Source organism: Elephas maximus, chromosome 9 (genome assembly GCF_024166365.1).
Source record: "Elephas maximus indicus isolate mEleMax1 chromosome 9, mEleMax1 primary haplotype, whole genome shotgun sequence".
Classification (NCBI taxonomy): Eukaryota; Metazoa; Chordata; class Mammalia; order Proboscidea; family Elephantidae; genus Elephas; species Elephas maximus.
This window is the reverse complement of record NC_064827.1, coordinates 62,445,687-62,465,224: the sequence shown is the minus strand read 5'-3', so window position 1 is coordinate 62,465,224 and position 19,538 is coordinate 62,445,687. Positions and strand designations below refer to the sequence as shown.

General features: G+C 40.3%; 2 protein-coding genes across 2 annotated transcripts in view; one reads left to right on the top strand and one right to left on the bottom strand.

The window, feature by feature from the left end:
- SLC31A1 (solute carrier family 31 member 1) overlaps nucleotides 1–507 on the bottom strand; it is a 47,100-nt gene extending 46,593 nt beyond the window's left edge. The window contains exon 1 of the mRNA XM_049895115.1: nucleotides 369–507. The gene's annotated coding sequence lies outside the window, so the exon portion shown is untranslated. The remainder of the gene's footprint in view (nucleotides 1–368) is intronic.
- Nucleotides 508–659: 152 nt separating this feature from the next.
- The window catches only part of FKBP15 (FKBP prolyl isomerase family member 15), a 56,831-nt gene continuing 37,952 nt past the window's right edge, over nucleotides 660–19,538 (top strand). Inside the window, exons 1-6 of the mRNA XM_049895056.1 lie at nucleotides 660–846; nucleotides 6,937–7,052; nucleotides 11,085–11,169; nucleotides 11,631–11,700; nucleotides 16,054–16,128; nucleotides 16,458–16,556. Coding sequence (XP_049751013.1) covers nucleotides 794–846; nucleotides 6,937–7,052; nucleotides 11,085–11,169; nucleotides 11,631–11,700; nucleotides 16,054–16,128; nucleotides 16,458–16,556 — 498 coding nt within the window. The 5' untranslated portion in view covers nucleotides 660–793. The remainder of the gene's footprint in view (nucleotides 847–6,936; nucleotides 7,053–11,084; nucleotides 11,170–11,630; nucleotides 11,701–16,053; nucleotides 16,129–16,457; nucleotides 16,557–19,538) is intronic.

Here is a 19,538-nt window from a genome sequence, read left to right as displayed (position 1 = left end):
ATTCGACGACCCCTGATTTTTTTTTTTTTTTTGAGGTCTAAAAGCTTCTTGACCACCCGCTACATGGAAAAAAAAAAAAAGCACTGGACAAAAAGCCCGTTGAATAACTAGCCAAGTCGGAGACAGTGGGGCAGGGAGATCATCAGGCTAATTTTATAGACGGAGAAACTGAGGTACCCAACACCTTGCTTCAAGGTCATTTCAGCTATGTCACAGCAGGGATCAGGCCAGGAGCTGAGGTCTCCAAGCTTCCAGTCCCGGGCCCTTTTTCTTTCCGCCGAACTGAGAAGAGTGACGAGGGTCCTTGTCCCGGAGGAGAAAGGACAGTGTTCGTGCCAGGGTTGCAAAAGGGGGCGGGGAGGCCTTACCTGCCCAGGTCCAGTCCCGCCACTGGCGTCTCCTCACAGAGCCTTAGCTCGTAACCCCCTCACGACTCCTCAGAAGACCCTTCCAACACTGCCCGGCGCGACGTGTCCACGACCGCCACCGAGGCTACAGATTCCCGCCCCGGCCCCGCCCCCTGCCCGTCGACCAATCCCTGAGCAGGATTTTGGAGCTCCGCCGCTTCCGCGAGCTGGAAGAGGCCTTACGTCAAGCGGCGCGCGTGCCGGCGGCGTCCTCCTATTTGCCTTTGCCACGCCTTCTCCAGAACCTCGGCTCCTCGGGGCCGGCCGACCCTGCGACCGTTCGCTGCCGGAAAACAGTACGCCACCGCGGCATTTTACGACGACGGCGGTGACAGGGCTTTGAAAAATCCCGACTGCCTCCCCGCAGCCGGGCGAAACCCGGTGCGATGTTCGGTGCAGGTGACGAGGACGACACAGACTTCCTCTCGCCCAGCGGCGGGTGAGTGACTGCGAGGCGTGGACCAGTGGATCCGATTGAGGGAACCCGGCCGATGGCTGGAGGAGTCGATCTCTCCTCAGGCCTCTTGCCAACTTCCGGAACCAGACCCTTGGTGCGCTCTGGTCCTCTTCACGTCCTCTGAGTCCGGGCAGAGCTAGGAACTACCGAGCCTGCCTACCTGGAGTCTGGACCCGGCATCTCCCCTAACTCACAGTAGGACTCTACGGTTCAGTTTTTGTTTTTGTTTTCTGGGTCACAGCTGCTCCTGTGAAACAGGGGTGGTTGTTAATGACGCTCTTTGCCGCATTGTTTTTATAGGAGTCAGCTGGGCCGCCTATGAGACTTTCTCTTCTCCATGGACAAGGCAGTGACACTTTAGAACTAGGCTCTGGTCGATCAGTTCCAGTGTCCTAGGGCCATCTCAGACGTCACCTTTTTTTGATGTTTTTCTATTTCCACAGCCCCAGGCAGAATAAATTGCTTTCTCTTCATTACTCCCACAGCTAGGAGTGTTTGCCTTTATCATTGCACACCAAACCATAATTGTTTCCTTGCCGGACCCCTCACTAGATTATGAGCCCTGACAGGACCAAACCCATTGCCGTCGAGTACATTCCAACTCATAGCAACGCTGTAGGACAGAGTAGAACTGCCCCATAGGGTTTCCAAGGCTGTAAATCTTTACAGAAGCCGACTGTCACGTCTTTCTCCCGCAGAGTGACTGGTGGGTTCGAACCACCGACCTTTCGGTTAGCAGTGAGATTTAACCACTGCACCACCAGGGCTCCAATCCTGACAGGACAGAGACTGTTTATGTTGCTCATCTCTGTCTAGGGCCCAACACAATACCTGACACATCGTGCTCAGGAAGTGCCTGTTGAATGAAGAATAGCTGAGAAATTGCATTTTGTAAACTCTAAAGCTTGAAACCCAATGTAACAAGCTGTGGCTGCTATCTCCTGCCCCCAAACCTTGACTTTATACATACTAGTCTGGGGTGGGAGTCTGCAGAGAGAGGCAGGGCTTTGTTTCTTCCAGTAATCATTTTAGCTTCCTCCCTGGGTCAGTGAACAACTTGACTCCCTCCAAACCTGTGAGCAGCCAAGCTCTGATCCTTGCAGAGCCTTTCTTTGAACATCTGTTTAACAAATTATGTAGCTAAAGATTGAATGAATACACTGCTCCTCATTATACTAAATGCTAAGGGGTTACAAAGATGATGAAGATGCTATGCCTGCCCTCAAGTTGCTTCCAGTCCTGTTAGAAAGTCTATTGCATGCGAGATCATAAAGTGATGGTGGCTCTCTTTTGGCCTTAAATAGAATCTTTTGACTTACACTGTGACAAAACAAAACAAAAAACGAAAACCCAAACCCATTGCCACTGAGTCGATTCCAGCTCATAACAACCTATAGGACAGAATAGAGCTGCTAAATAGAGGTTCCAAGGAGCACCTGGTGGATTCGAACTGCCGACCTTTTGGTAGCTCTTAACCACTATGCCACCTGCCTTTCCATACTGTGACCAGCCCTATATTATCTATCCTTAAATTCTCTTTTCACTTGTAACTTATTGTTAAATCCTCTTTTCACTTGTAACACTCTGCTCCACTCCTCCTACCTTCCCCCCACCTTTAGATGGCCTACATCCACTTAGTTCTACTTTATCCCATTTTGAGTTCTTTTAGTTGGTCAGTTATTTCCAAGTTAAACTGTGCTTTGGTTCCTTTCTCCCCTCTTCCACCCATAGCGTTCACTAAAGTTTTCACACATCTCAGCCTTCCTTCTGTTTTTGACTATGTAGTCAACCTCTTCAATTAATGTTTTCCCATACAAATCAGTTGTAAATATGGTTGTATATTGGGTATTTTGAAAGTTTCCAGGATATACTTAAAGTCCACATTCTTAACTAGGTGAAAATGTTTAGGGAATGCTGGAAAGGAATGTTAGGGCAAGCAGTCCACTGCTGACTCAAAGTTAGGGGGTAGACAATGACAGTCACATGCTCTTTTCCAGATTCCTGGCCTGAGATAAGTTCTCTGTGGCTCAACTATGCTGCTTTCCTCAGTACGCCCATCAAGGACATGAAACATTTTAGTTCTAAGCCAGCGACTGTGCTATTAGGTATAGATAACAACTAATTTGGTGATAAAAGTCTTAGCAAAGAAAGTTAGAGAACTTATTTTTTCCCCCAACAATAACCAGGAAAACCAAATCATATTTAAGATTGAGAATATACATAGTTTAGCAGTTCCTTCTTTGGTTTTCTCTAGGGAAGTAAAACATAAGACATTGAACACTACAGCTACCTTTCAATTCCTCTTTTGTCATTGAAACTCTTTTCCTTCCTTTAAATGTTATACTTTTACAAGCCAGTGTAGCATATATATATATTTATATGTATACATGTACATTGTATAACTGTAATTTACTGTAAATATATTTACTTATTTAAAAAAATTACTCATTTTGTTGTTGTGAATATACACAGCAAAACATACACCAATTCAGCAATTTCTACACTTACAGTTCACTGACACTGATTATGTTCTTCGAGTTGTATGACCATTGCCACTCTCCTTTTCTGAGTTGTTTCTCCACATTAGCATAAATTCACTGCCCCTTAAGTATACTTACTTGTTAAGTGCCTTTTGAACAGGATGAACTATTTCCTGAAGATGGGAACTTGAGTGATTCTACAGACAGCAGCTGTAAGGGCATATAATGAAATCTTTGGTTGCTTTGATTTTTCCATCAGTCCTCAATTAGAGAAATGCACAATTTATTTCTTTTTGTGTTCAATGACCCTAACTCACAGATTACATTTTATCTTATAAACTTCAGCTCTGTTGTGAGCTTTTAAAACAATATTTCAGAATATGAACATTAGCTTTTTTCCTTTCATTTAATTTTCATGTCCTAATGATGGCAAAAATAAAAAAAACCTATTGCCATCCAATTGATTCTGACTCATAGCAACCCTATAAAGCAGAGTAAAACTGCCGCATAAGGTTTCGAAGGCGGTAATCTTTATGGGAACGGACTGCCACATCTTTCTTCTGCAGAGCAGCTGGTGGGTTCAGACTGCTGTGGTTAAGTGGTTAAGCTTGAGTGCTTAACTACTGTATTACCAGGGCTCCTTAATGGCAAAAAAAAAAAACAAAAAACAAAAAACCATAATACAGTTTTTCTCTTAAAAGGGTTTAGCATTTTAAATTGGTGCTGACTCAAACCTTAGCCCAGCCTAGACATAGTTTTGCTGCAGTATTTTGAACACATGTTTTGTACAAAGTGTTCTGGCTGAAATTTGGTTCATTATGCAGTTTCTTACAAGGAACAGGGTTATGAACAGACTCAGGAGTTGCTAGTTCAGTGTAGCCCCCTAGCCATCTTTTTTAGAATGCTGGGCACCACGTGCTCAGTTGCTGGCCTTCTATCTGTTAAAGCTGTGAGAGCCTATTATCGGTACCCAGATAAGTGTTCATTTCCATCACTCTTAAGGTCTTTTACTAAGAATCATTGTCTCAGCCAAAATTTTTGTTTTACTTTGTCTTTTTCCTTTGCCCTGTCCATTCCTTCAAGGAGCCTGCGTAGCACAAGCAGTTTGCAATTGGCTGATAACTCAAAGGTTGGTGGTTTGAACCCACCCAGTGGCTCCATTGAAGAAAGGCCTGACAAACTGTTTCCATAAAAAGTACAGCTAAGAAAACTCTATGGAGCAGTTTTCTACTCTGTAACACAAGCGATTGCCATGAGTTGAGGGCTAAGCTGATGGCAGCTAACAACAGCCCATTCCTTCCACCCAATAGTTAGACTTACAAATAAATGAAATATAGGGTACTGTGGTAGTCCCTAGGAAAATCATCTAACCTAGACTTTATGATTAGGGATGGCTTCCAGAGGGAGAGGGGAGATAGGAAGAATGTTTCAGGCAGGGGAACAGCATGTCCAAAGGCTGGAGATTAGAAAGATCTTGGCTTATTTGAGAAACTAAAAGTTCCCCAGTGTGGCTATAACATATAGTCGGAGATGAGAAATGGTCAGATATGAAACTGGAGAATTAAGGAGAGATCAAGTCTTGAAGGGCCTATTAAACTTGTCTTGTGGAGTTTGGATTTTTATCTTGGGAATATTGAGGTGTCATTAGGGTTTTATGCAGAGAAAAGATATCATCCAATTTAGTTTTTAGAAAGATCACTGGGTGCACAGGAGAAAATGGATAAGAAGCAGACAAGACCAAGACAGGGAGATGAGTCAGGAGGTTGCTGCAATAATTCAAGGAGACAGACATGTTGGTGGCCTGAACTAGGGAAGTGGCAATGAGGGTGGGGAGAAGTGAAGGGGTTTGAGAAATATTTAGGAAGTAAATTCAAATGGGCTTGGGGATTGGGCATGAACACAAGGGGGAAAAAAGTCAAAGATGATGCCCAGGTTTCAGTTTTGGTTGTGGATATGTGCAGAAAAGGGTTAATATAGTAGGCCTGAGACCTTTATCCTTAGAAAAGCTGCCCGCAAGGTTGACCTTGGGGAACTTAACTGATTATAGTTCCCTATACTGATGTAAAGCTTTCTCTAAATGATAAGAGTGGCTCATCATACCTAAACTGTTTGTTCAAATGAATGATTTACTGTGAACACCTGCTTTCCTTCTGGAGTATGGAATTTTGGTAAATGCTAGGCAGAGAGGCCTAAATGACCAGCCCCCAATAAAAACCTTGGGCTCTGAGTCGCTAACGAGCTTCCCTGGTAGGCCACACTTGACACATGTTGTTATAACTCATTCCTTGAGTAATTAATCGTGTCTTGTGGGAGTCCACTGTGGATGACATTTGGAAGCTTTTACCTGGTTTCCTCTGCACTTTACCCCATGCACCTTTTTTCTTTGCTGGTTTTGCTTTGTATCCTTTGTAATGGGTTTTAGCCATGATTGGAAGTATATGCTGAGTCCTGTGAATCCTTCTAGTGAATCACTGAACCTGGGGGTGATCTTGGGGACTCTGACAGAGGTTTCAACAAGAGAGGAAGCACAGAGGAAGAACAGGTTTTGCTGGGGCTGTGGGGATTGGAGGCTATGAGTTTTGGTTTGGACATGTGCATTTGTGTTGCCTGTGAGAGGTATGTGTGCTCTGGCACTCCGGAGCAAGTTCTGGGCTGAGTATACAGATTTGAGCATCATCAGCATTTGTATAGCACTCGATGCCAAGGTAAATAAATGAGATTGCTTAGGGAGAGAGAGTATGAAATGTTGGGGGCATGAGCATTTAAAGATTGGGCGAGGAAAGAACTCAAGTTGCTAAATGAGAAGCCAGAGAGATGAAAACGAAACAAGAGAGGGATCACATTGGAATGTGTTGATGCCTTATTTGGGCTAGCCCCTCCCTCCACCCCCACAGGTATCTCCGCAGAAGCCAGGGGAAGAGTGTGTTTGAAGAAGAACAAATTCCTTGACAGTGTAAAAAAGATAGTGTAATCCAAAACCCAGTGCCATTGAGTGGATTCCGACTCACAGGTCAAATAATACAAGGACTGATAACTGAGTTTGGTAACAAAGAGGTTCTTGGTGACCTAACAAGAGCACTTTCAGTAGAGTGGTGGGGGCATACGAATTCATTGTAAGTGATGATGAAAGAATGGTCCTGCCTGTTAGATAAACTGATAGAAGGGATCATGTTTGATGGAGTAAAGGTGTGGTTTCATTTCAATGCAATAAACTAGTAAAAAGTAGGAGGGGGAGTAATCAGTAGGGGTGACTAGAAGCTATAATTTCCCAAAGGCAAGAATTCAGAGTTTGAAGAGACCATACAGAGCATCTAGACCAATCACCTGACTTTACAGGTAGAGAAACTGAGGTCCAGGAAGAAGAAATGCCTTGGCTGAAGTCATGTGGATAAACAGGGTCAGCTGATGATGTTCAGATAAGAAATGCAGTCTTGATTTCAAAGGCACTTAGTTTCCACTTGCCGTATTGAGTGGTGGGGTATACATTCGAGGGGGTGTTAGTTCAAGGTTAGAGGTGAGCACCTTTTATGTTGATTCCAGGAGTGGGATATGTCAAATGAAATTTCATGAACTCTCATTTTTCTCCTGACAGTGCCAGATTGTCCTCTCTCTTTGGATTAGATCAGGCAGCTACTGGCCATGGAAATGAATTCTTCCAGTACACAGCCCCAAAGCAGCCTAAGAAAGGCCAGGCAACAGCAGCGACAGGTAAGTTAATAGGCATTAGGATTGTGCCCTAACAGGTTAGTGGGAAGTGTCAGTAGCCTTTTGAAAGTGGGAGGACAGGTGGCCTACCTCACCCAGTCTGGCTAAGCTTGTCATCAGTGGTAGATACATCTCTAAGCTCTGCAATCCTCAATGTCCAGCAGCTAGGTAGTGTGTCCTTTGTTAGGAACTGGTTAGAGGAAAGTCATGGACAAGCTCTTCTGCCACATGGGAACACCACTCTCTGAAACTCTGCCATAAGACACTCTAAGTGGGCATTGTCCAATGTTTTTGTGAAAAGGAAGAACAACTTTTTGCTTTATTCACCTAGGTATGTTAGGTATATGGTATCAGTGAATTTTTCCCAACTGGACAGTGATACTTATTGCTGTACCTGCTGTACCTTTCATCATACCGGACACAAGAAACATTTATTGAATGAATATTTGTTGATTGAAAGGAGAGAAAGGGGGACTGATATTTCTAAAAGGCCTGTTATGTGTCTTTACATAGATTGTCTTGTTTAATTTCACAACAGTTCTGTGGAATTGGTGAGATTGCCACCATTTTAGAGACTCAGAGAGGTTTAGGAACTTGATCAAGGTCATGTAGCTAGTAAGTGACAGAGCTGAGATTTGTACCCTGATCTGACAGCTCCAAAGCTTATATTCCTTCTTCTACACTTTCCTGTCTTTGTGAAAGAACTTGATAGTGGAAGAGAGGAAGCTAGCAGTAATAGCCCTGAGCAGAACAGGCGGCAAGGGACATTAAATTAAGGATTTGTTGATTGAATATAAAATCACTGAGTGCCTTTTATGTGCTGGCCCAATGCTGACACTGGAAATATTGTCAGGATATTTAGAGTTGAATAGCTGTGACAGATACCATATGGCCCATAAAGTTTAAAATATTTATTGTCTGACCTTTTACAAATAATGTTTGGTGACCTCTGCCCTAAACTATCTTATCTGCCACTTTTGACAGCTTTGCTTAGGTTGCTTGTCCATAACCTGGCCACATTTTTAGGTTTCGTATACTTTTACATTTTCTCTGGTGAATCTCTTCATCAGCAGTGTGCTTTAGAATCTATTTAGAGTGGTTCAGTTAATGTGGAGAAATACAGCCTCAGTCCTCACCCAATGCAGTAACTTGATTTTCTTATCAGAAAACAAGGCCAGCTGTAAATTGACTATACTTTAAATGGGGAACTATAGAGGCTTTTCAATTTAAAAATTACCTATACAGTCTTTTGTAGGCATTTACAAATAAAACTCAAGTAATGTAGCAATATAGGTGACCCTCTCTGTTCAAGGGAAATTTATATTAGAAGTCCTTGTGCGGAAGATCGTGGTGGCATAGTTCTTGAATCTCTTCAAATCTCAATATCAAAACAGAGCAACTAGATATAAAAACCCAAAACTTATAGATAATATTTACAACAAAACCATTTGGAAAAGCATCCTTACGAATCCCAAAATACGAGCAGGTATGGGCAAACCACTAACACAAGGCTTACATGATATCAGCATCTATATGGGAGAATAGAAGGATGCAATGAGTGTTTGAATTTGAGAATGGAAGCACCTCAAAATAGCTAATAAGTTTTCATGGAAAGTATTGCAGGCTAAGCTGAAACTGGGAGGGGTTTTGTCCACTTTAGCTGTAGGTAAGTTCAAAGGGTTGATGATGGTATGAAGGAGTTGGAGCAGTCTTACTCCTATGAACTTTTGGAACTTACCCAGCAGGGTGACCTTCCAGGACAGAGCTCATCCTGAGAAGAACCTGCTGGGAATGGAATTAAAATTGAGGAAGACAGGGACATTAGAGGCAAAGATAAGATCCAGATAAAAGTAGATCCCCCTGAGGGGAGGAAGCCAAGATACTTTTAACTCTATAGAAAAACAACAGAGGAGGGAACTCCATGAAGTTAGAAAAGCCACCCTGAACCACACCTCCTTCTCAGAAATAAGTAACAAATAAGAATTAGAAATGAAGATAAGAATTAGAAATGAAAGGAAAAACTATTTCATATTGAAGACTAAACTAGAAGAAACACAAGAATGAATAAACAGAATAGATTTTGCCTTAATAGTCTTAATAAAAGGTTGAAAGGAGGAATTTTTTTAAATAAAAGAAGATAAAGAGATAAAAAGGATGCAAGAGAAAATGACAAATATTGAAGATAGCAAAGAAGATTCAATATATAGGTAATAGGAGTCTGTGAAGAAGAAAATGAAAACGGGAAAAAAACAAATAATATAAACTATCAAGAAAACTCTGCTGGAAAAATTTTTGAAATTACATGTTGAAAAAAGCACTCACGAATGGGAAATTCAAGAATCTGAGCAGTACTGATTTTAGACAGGGAAGAATGTCAAGTCAGTGAGAAGAAGCTCACATGATTGTGGGCGTCTGATCCAATTACCTTTGGCAAGTTTGTGAGCTACCTGCCATGTCGTGGATTAGACAGAGAGATCTTGTTGGGCCGAGTGCCCTGGGAGAAGCTGAATTAACCTGAAGGAGGATGCTAGGCCGACCATGTGGAGACAATGATTTTTTTTCAGTGTTCACACTTGTCCTGATCACTCTGGCAGACTACTTATCCAGAGAAAAAGTTTATTGTAGTATTACGTAGTATTACATACAACTGGAAGTACTAATTGAATAAAAACTATCTTGTAGGTTTTTACAAAACGATAAGGAAAATATGTACACCTTACAAGGAAAATAAGCAAATGATATGACTAGGCAGTTCATTAAAAAAAAAAAAAAACCAAATGTCTAATACAAATCTATTAAAAATGTTAAATTTCTGCCTCCCTGTAATCAAATAAACACAAATGAAAACAAGAGTGAGATGGTATTTCTCTTTCTTTACTGCCCCATCAAGTTGGTAAAGATTAAAATTGCTACTGTTGGCAAGGATGCAAAACTCACACACTCATACTGCCGGTGGGTATGAGTGTAACTGGTGTGGCACTTCTGAAGGGCATTTGGGCAGGGTGTAATAAAAACCTTAATTGTTTTTTATAACAGAGAAATTGGAGACAGCCCAAATAAATGTCAAACATTAGGAAAGTGGATAAATTCTGGTACTGTCATAAGATAGTATTCTATATAGCCCCTCAAAAGCATTTTAAAGACAAGTTTGTCTTTGGTTTAGAGACTGCTTTGAAGTGTATACAGAAATGCTTATAATACGCTGAGTGAGAAAAGGAGGTTTTCAAATCATATAAATTTGTTTTTAAAAAGATAAGAAAAGAGAAGCTGCCAAGTTTATGTGTATAGAAAAAAGACTTGGAATAAATACATAAAATTATCAACATTGTTTATTTACAGGCCACTTTTATCGTTTTCTTTAAGCTTTTCTATATTTTCTACAATGTATATGTATTCTATAATCAGGAAAAATATGCTGTCAGTACCAAAAATAAAATCAAACAAGAATGCGTTTGAAAATAAGTTCTTGGTTGCTATGTCCATGCCAATGTTATGTTATTACATAGTGAATGTAGATATGTGATTTACTGTAAACGTGTTCTCTTAAAATATTACTCTATAGCAAGTAGTAAAGTTAAACAATGGGTGTGATGCGAATTTGAATATCAGATGATAAATTTCTTATCCCAGAAGTAAGGGAAGTGAAAATAATTTTATTTTCATATATTATAGCTGTGAAAATACTGGAAGGAGGAAGGAAAGCAGATGGAATATGACCTTGCCTTCTTGGCAGTAGTTATTGTCCAGGCCAAAGATTCTTTTCTTTGAAGTATATGGTTTGGGAGTTGGAGTCATAGGTTCTAGTCCTAGGCTTGCTACTATTACTATGTAAGGCACTTGGATGCTTACAGCTTCAGTTTTCTCATCCTCAGACTGAGTCATAGGGCTATTTTGTGGATCAGATGAGGGTAATGGTCATGAAAGCATGGTACCACTGATTCTAAGATGTAGAAAAGGAAATTTGAAGCTGTTTTAATGGTTAAAGATCAGTTTCAAGCAGTAAATGAATGACAACTTTGTTTTCTTCATCTTCAGGAAATCAGGCAACACAGAAAACAGCACCAACTACAACAGGCAGTTCCACAGCACTGTTCGCAGCAGCGGTCCATGCATATAGATAGTAAGTAGCTGAGAAGGAATGTTTTCTGAAGATGGGGATGGGGGTTTAAGCTAGTATCTTTCCTCAATAAGCCTCTTTTCATTGCAAAATTGTTACTCATCTTTTCTATAAACAAAGTATCAGTAATGGTTTTTAACATTTGTAGATTCCTAAACTTAAAACTTGAAGGGCTATTACCTTGTCTACCTTCTCTAGGAAGTGCTTGTACTCTTATTAACTGCCTTTATAAGTGGCTTATATAAGTACTTAAAAATGCTCAGTCTTTTCATTGGGATATTGTGAATAGTAGACACTTAAAAAATACAGAAATTTTGTAAGAGCTTTAAATTAAAAACTGCTTACCTCTGTTGCTTTCCAGAGACTGAATGACTAGATTCACCACTTCTGTAAGGCAGAAAAGAAAGCTGGTTCTCCAAAGTTTAAGAAAGTATCAATATCTGTTCCTTTTCTTACTTCTACAGCATAAATAGCCAATATGTGAAGCAGGGCAAACTTGGTGCTGCGGTCCTGGGGAATCACACAGCCAGAGAGGTGAGAGTGCCCCCACGTCTCATGTATGTTCAAGCATCCCAGAGCATATTGATGAGTTGGCTCTTATCATCTAAGTTTGCCCAGTGTTCCTTGTATATAAGAGAACTAGAATGATGGTATTAAATGTAGATTTGCAAGACTAGGCTATATAGTAAATGGCCACTTTTTGCTTACTATTGTACATTAAAATAAATCCAACCACTCAAAATCTTTAAATTTGACCTTTATGATGTGTATGTACCTTAAGAATTAGGAGAGTTTTAGAGTAAACCATTTCCTAAGGACATTCCCTAATGAACAGCACATATTGTATTACTTAGAGTATTATCTTTATGTCTATGTTAATGATCAGTGCTTATTCCTTGATTAAAGTTTGATAATGAAATGGGCAGTTGATCATATAGTATAGTATTGGTTTCAGTCAAAAAGAAGATATGGCTAAAAGCCCTGAGGCTGATTTCTTTTTGTGGCTTGTATCTAGTTTTAACTTTTGTTCCAGAAGGCTTTGAACACTGTTGAAAGAAGTGTGAGAAATTATGGAATTTCAGAGCTTAAAAAGGTTTAGAGAGCTTGGGCCTATGCTCCTCAGACACTCAGAGGCACAGAGATATAAGACGATCTGTCCAGGGTAACTGATATAATAGATAACATCGTTTGTACTTAAAGCAAAACAAAACAAAACCAACAAAAAAGCAAACAACAACAACAAACTTAGTTACGGAAAATTTGAAATACGTATTAAAAAAGTGGCACTAGAATAATGAACCCCCAGATACCCATTAATAGACTAATGTTATTAATCTTGTTTTATCTATAACCCCACCCTCTCTTCCCTCCTCCCTGACTCAGATTATATTGAACAAATCCCCAGAAAATAATTTTAGCTGTAAATATTTTAGTACATATTTCTAAAGATAAGGGCTTTTTAAAAAATATAACCATTATGCCATTATGACACTTAAAAAGAAGATTAATTCCTTAATCTCATTTATTAGCCAGTTAATGTTCAAATTTCCTTGGTTTTCTCATAATGTACGTGTGTGTGTGTATATATATGTATATATATATATTTTTTTTTAACAATTTATTTGAATCAGGATCATAATAATGTCTATACATTGCAGTTGGTTTTGATATTCTTTAAGTCTCTTTCATACTCCCATCAGGAGGCAAATAATGTCTGCTCGTCTCTTATTTTGTTATATTAGCAGCTACTGATGGTCATTATGCAGATCCATTAATTCATTAGGTGTTGCCATTTGAATTTTTAAAATCTGGGATTGGAACTTCACTACCAGGCAGGGTATAATCATGGCAGACAACATTTGTGCTGTGACAATTATAAGAAGAAAGATAAATTGCAAAAATTGTGTTTTAAAATTCACCATAGAATTGGGAACATGATGAACTACAACTTCAGAGAGGGAAGACCCAGTGAGCTGTTTCCTGTCCTGGCGGCATTTGCCAATCTTAGGTGTAGAGTAAAGATCAGGCATAGCCTAATCAGAGAGAGTACTGGGGGAAAGATAAATTGGGAAAACTAGAGGAGCTCCAAACAGAAGATAGCTTTTCTTCATGGGACATATGCTGAGTTCTGAGAAGGTAGCAGTCCAGGGCTGTGCCAGAAAGGCTGAGAGAAGCTTCTTCAGTCTTGTGTAGGAAATAAGGTCTTACTATAGAGAGGAGGCCTTCAGAAAGCATACAACCAATGTTTCTCTCAATACATTTGCCAGATTTTGAACCTTCATGGGGGGAGGCTAAAGAACTCAGCTCAAAAATCTCTGAAGGGAGGTCAGCACAACTGGACTATACCAAAAGCAAAGAAGTTTCCTGAATAAACCGGATGCTTTGAAGGCCAGCATAGCAGGGGCAGGGGTTTGGGGACCATGGTTTCAGGGGACATCTAGGTCAACTGGCATAATAAAATCTATTAAGAAAACATTCTGCATCCCATTTCGGAGAGTGGGGTTTGGGGTCTTAAACGCTAGCAAGTGGCCGCCTAAGATGCAACAATTGGTCTCAACCCACATGGATCAAAGGAGAATGAAGAACTCCAAAGACACAAGGTAAGTATGAGCTCAAGAGTCAGAATGGGCCACATAAATCAAAGACTACATCAGCCTGAGACCAGAAGAACTAGATGGTGCCCAACTACAACTGATGATTGCCATGACAGAGAACACAACAGAGAATCCCTGAGGTAGCAGGAGAGCAGTGGGATGCAGACTCCAAATTCTGGTAAAAAAGACCAGACTTAACCATCTGACTGAGACTAGAGGGACCCTGGAGGTCATGATCCCCAGACCTTCTGTTAGCCCAAGATAGGAACCGTTCCCAAAGCAAACTCTTCAGACAGGGATTGGACTGGACTATAAGACAGAAAATGATGCTGGTGAGGAGTAGGCTTCTTGGATCACGTAAACACACGAGACTTTGTGGGCAGCTCCTGTCTGGAGGGAAGATGTGAAGTCCAAGAGGGACAGAAGGTGGCTGAATGGACATGGAAACACAGGGTGGAGAGAAGGAATGTGCTGTCTCATTAGAGGGAGAGCAACTAGGAGTATATAGCAACGTGTATACAAGGTTTTCTATGAGTGACTGACTTGATTTGTAAACTTTCACTTAAAGGACCAAAAAAAAAAAAAAATCTCTGAAGGGCAGAACTTTTAGGAGTGTGGAGTCAGAGACTTTCCAGGTTTTCATCAAAAGCCTGGGAAATCATGTTTGAGAACAGGCACAACCCAGAGGTGGACTGACTTTTAATAAATCTATAATCCTTCCCTGACCAGCTCAATCTGTAATTGGATTAAGATGATCAGCTCCTCACTCTATTTGCCTTACATAGGAAAAGTGAAATTACTCCTGGTGGAAGATCGAATGTGAGCTCTCACAGTTATTTTTATACACAACAGCTGGCCTACAATAAAAAATTACTGATATGTGAAGAGATGGGAAAATGTTACTGATGAACAAGGACAAAAAACCCAATAGGGGCAGACACGCAAAAAATCTAATGTTGAAATTAACATTACACAGTATTTAAAATAACTATGAATAATATCTTAAAATAGATGAAAAGACAAAAGGGATGAAAAGATAGAGAATTTAAAAAACTATAATCCATAGAAATACTTACAAATGGCATTCTAGATTTGGAAAAGAGAGTATCTGGTATTAAGAACACATTGAATGTGTTTAACAGTAGTCTGGGCACAGCAGAGGACAGGATTAGTGACAGAAGGCAGTTCAATAGAAAATATCCAAACTGAAGCACAGAGAGAAGAGCAAAGAGAAAAAGAACAGAACATAACATTTACGTGGGACACAGTCAAAAAAGGTCTAATATACATATAATTGTAATCCAGAGATAGCAGAATGACATCTTTGAAGTTGCTGAAAGAAAAAAAATGCCAATGTACAATTCTATACCCAACAAAAAATCCTTGAAAAATGAAAGCAAAATAAATTTTTGGACAAATGAGAGCTGAGAAAATTCATTGCGAGCAGATCCACTGCACAAGAAATATTAAAGAAGTTCTTTAGGTTAAAGGAAATAAGTGCCTATGTTCCTCAAATGATGTGTAGAAGAATATTCGTAGAAGCAGCATTTATAATAGGTATAACTGAAAACAGCTTAGATGTTCATAAGCAAGAGAATGGGATAATAGATTGTAGTGTATTCATATAATAGAATACTACATAGCAATAAAAAAGAACAAATCACTGGTACATGAAGCTTCAAGGATGAATCTCACAGACATGTTGAATAAAAGAAGCAAGACCCAAGAGTATATAGTATATAGTATATGATCCCATTATATATAGGTTAAAAATAGCAAAACTAATCAGTGATAGAAGTCAGAATAGTGGTTCCAGGGTGAGGATTATTGACCAGGAAGGAGCACAAGGGAGCTTTCTAGGGTGCTAAAAATGTTTTTTGTTTTTTTTTTTTAATCCAAGTGGTGGTCACATGGATATATGCATGTGAGAGAGAGAGAAAATTGAGTTTAAGACTTTTGCACTTTACTATATGTTTTTCCTCAATTAAATTTTTTTTATTTCTTAAGCAATCAGCATCACTGTCTTTTAGTCACCTTTCATAAATATGAAACTATCAGCAAAATAAAGATATCCCCAGTTACAGTTAAGGAATAAAGCCAAAATGAGAAGCAATATTAAAATGGATAGTGAGAAGCCGTAATTTAAAATCTAAGCTTTAAGGGGTGAACCTGAGTTTCAAATTTTATAGCTGTATGAAACATAGTATCTGACAGCTTGGTGCTAGTTTTGTATTACCTTTTTAACTTCTGTCCTCCTTTTTTTTTCTCCTACCCCATCTTTGCTTGAGTACAGTATAGGATTCTTCTTTATATCAGCCAGCAACAACCAGTTACTGTTGCAAGGATTCACCTGAACTTTGAGCTAATGGTAAGACTCCCCCATTTTGGAATCATTACCTTCTTTGGAATAGCATCCCAGGGGAGATTAGTCTGAGTCCTTGGTAAGAATTAGGTCCACTGCTTTAGACCTGGGCATTAGTGTGGGTACCTAAAAAAGCCACTCAGAAAGGTCTCTTGGTACCTTCTGGGAATATGGTCTGAGGGGTGGTTGGTGAAAGGTGGGAGGGAAGAAGAGAGTTCCCTGATATCTTTCTTTGGGTCCATTTCAGTGTAGATCCTTCTCTATGAGGTTAAGCAGTCAGATTTATCCACTTCACTTCTTGTGGTTCAGTTATTCCAACTTTCTCCTTTCTCCAGGTTCGGCCTAATAACTATAGCACCTTTTATGATGACCAGAGACAAAACTGGTCCATTATGTTTGAGTCAGAAAAGGCTGCTGTGGAGTTCAATAAACAGGTAATATCTTATTTTTCCTGTGAAAAGCCAGAACACTTATCTGGAGTTACCTTAATTTTAGGAAAATATGTGAAAAACATAATCTGCTATATTTTTTGGTGAAAACATACACAGCAGATCATACACCCATTCAACAATTTTTACATGTGTGATTCAGTGACACTGGTTACATTCTTCATGTTGTGAAACTGCCTTAGGCTGGGTTCTCTAAAGGAGCAAAACCAGTAAAGCTTATATATATATACACCATATTTTTATGCGTATCATGCACACCTTCTACGTTTGTTTGTATATAGTACCCTCCCCCAGTGAAGTATTTTCATAAGCATGCTATTTGAATTTTTTTTACAACAACATGTAAAAAATTGGCATGGTGGTGCTTATGAAAATGCTTTGTGGGGGGAGGGAGCAGTTGGCAAACAGATGTAGAAGGTGGACATTATTTGCGAAAAATATGGTATGTATAAATATATATGGATAGAGATTTATGACAGGGAAATGGCTCACATAGTTGTGGAGGCTGGCAAGTCCCAAATCTGTGGGTCAGATATCAGGCTGGAGGCTTCTTCTAACTCATAGTTGCAGGGACTGACGAACCCCAAATAAGCAGGTCAGATGGCAGGCTGCTAGCTCACATCCCAAGAACTGGAGGTCAGAGGATGATGAATCGGATACAGGATCAGAGAGCTTGAGCTTTACCAGAGCATCTATATGTATATTGGCTGCAGGCCATATTCCAAAGGAAACTCCCCTTTCAGGTGATTGGCTGCTCACATCAGATCACAAAACGGAGGATGATTACATAATATCTACCCAACCCCAAACCCAAAACCATTACTGTTGCTTTAATTCTGACTCATAGTAGCCCTCTAGGACAGAGTAGAACTGCCCCACAGGGTTTCCAAGGCTGTAAATCTTTTTTTATCGTACTTTAGATGAAGGCTTACAAGCAAACCAGTTTCTCATTAAACAATTAATACACATATTGTTTTGTGACATTGGTTGCCAACCCCACATCAACACTTTCCCATTCTCGACCTTGGGTTCTCCATCACCAGCTTTCCTGTCCCCTCCTGCCTTCTCGTCCTTGCCCCTGGACTGATGTGCTAATTTAGCCTCCTTTTGTTTTATGGGCCTATCTAATCTTTGGCTGAAGGGTGAACTTCAGGAATGACTTCATTACTGAGCGAGCTATAAGGGTGTCCAGGGGCTGTACTTGGAATTTCTCCAGTCTCTGTCAGACCAGTAAGTCTGGTCTTCCAGGCTGTAAATCTTTATGGAAGTTAACTGCCACATCTTTTTCCCAAGGAGTGGCTGGTGGGTTCAAACCAGCAACCTTTTGGTTAGCAGCCAAGTGCTTAACCACTGTGCTACTAGGGCTCCTTAATATCTGCCAAACCACCAAGAGCCATGGCCTAGCCAAGTTGAAACATAACCTTAACCATGACAGTCACCATTCTTACTATCTCTCCCCATATTGTTTCACCACCACTAACTCGGACTCACTGCCCCATAAACTACTCATATAAATGGTGGTCAATTTGATCTGATATAGATAGTTCTTTAACAGAGCACAATGCTAAAGACAAACATTCTTTTCAAATTCAGCTAAAGTGTTTTTTGTTTGAAAATGACTTCAGAGGATCATTTTGGTTCAAGGTCCAAAAATTTTCTCAGGGCTACAGATTCAGGGGTTCTTCCAGCTTCAGTGGGTTCTGTTACGGATTGAATTGTATCCCCCAAAAATGTGTGTCAACTTGGCCAGGCCATGATTCTCAGTATTGTGAAATTGTCTACCATTTTGTCACTGATGTGATTTTCCTAATTGTTGTAAATCCTCCCTCTGATGTTAATAAGGCCAGTTTAGAGGCAGTTATGTTAATGAGGCAAGACTCAATCTACAAGATTAGGTTGTGTCTTAAGTCAGTCTCTTCTGAGGTGTAAAAGAGAGACGTGATCAGAAAGACATGGGGACCTCATACCACCAAGAAATAAGAGCCAGGAGAATAGTGCTACCTCTGGACCTGGGGGGTCCCTGCACTGAAAACCTCCTAGAATAGGGGAAGATTGATGACAAGGACCTTCCCCCAGAGCCGACAGAGAGAAAGCCTTCCCCTGGAGCTGGCACCCTGAATTCAGACTTCTAGCTTACTAGACAATGAGAGAATAAACTTCTGTTTGTTAAAGCCATCCACTTGTAGTGTTTCTGTTATGGCCGTACTAGATGACTAAGATAGTCCAGTAAGCCAGCTATAAGAAATTTGAAATTCTGTTTCACATTTTTCCTTTTTGACCGGGACTCAGCTACTGAGTCCTTGATCAAATGTTCAGTTATGGTGGCTGGGCACCATCCAGTTCTTCTGGTCTCATGGCAAAGGAGGCAGTAGTTCATGGTGGCAAGTAGACATGCAGTCCAGTTCCTTCTTCATTTCCTAGGTCTCCTTCTTCCTCTGCTGCTCCAGGCGAACAGAAACCAATCGTTGTATCTTGGATGGCTTGCAAGCCTTTAAGACTCCAGGCACTACTCACTGAACTGGAAGGTAGAACAGAAACTCTTAAAAGAGTGTTAGGCTAATTGCTTGGAGAGTCCCGTGAAGCCATGACCCTAAGCCTTTGAATCAAGAGAACTAATCCCAAGAGGTTTGTTTATACATAAGTAGTTTCAGCAACTGCATCCTCTTTTTTATTTTTGGTTGCTGCTGCTGTTATAAAATCGTATGTAACACATTTGCTCTTTTGCCCTTTTTCTGGTGTACAGCTTACTGGTATCAGTTACCTTATCAGGTTGTATAACCATTACTCTTACTCAATGCCAATTTTCTCATCGCCATAGACAAACTCACTTCTTCCTAGAGATAACCTGCCATATTTTGTTAGTAAAAAAACCTGTTACCGTCGAGTCAATTCCAACTCATAGCGACCTTATAGGACAGACTAGAACTGCCCCATAGAGTTTCCAAGGAGCATCTGGTGGATTTGAAC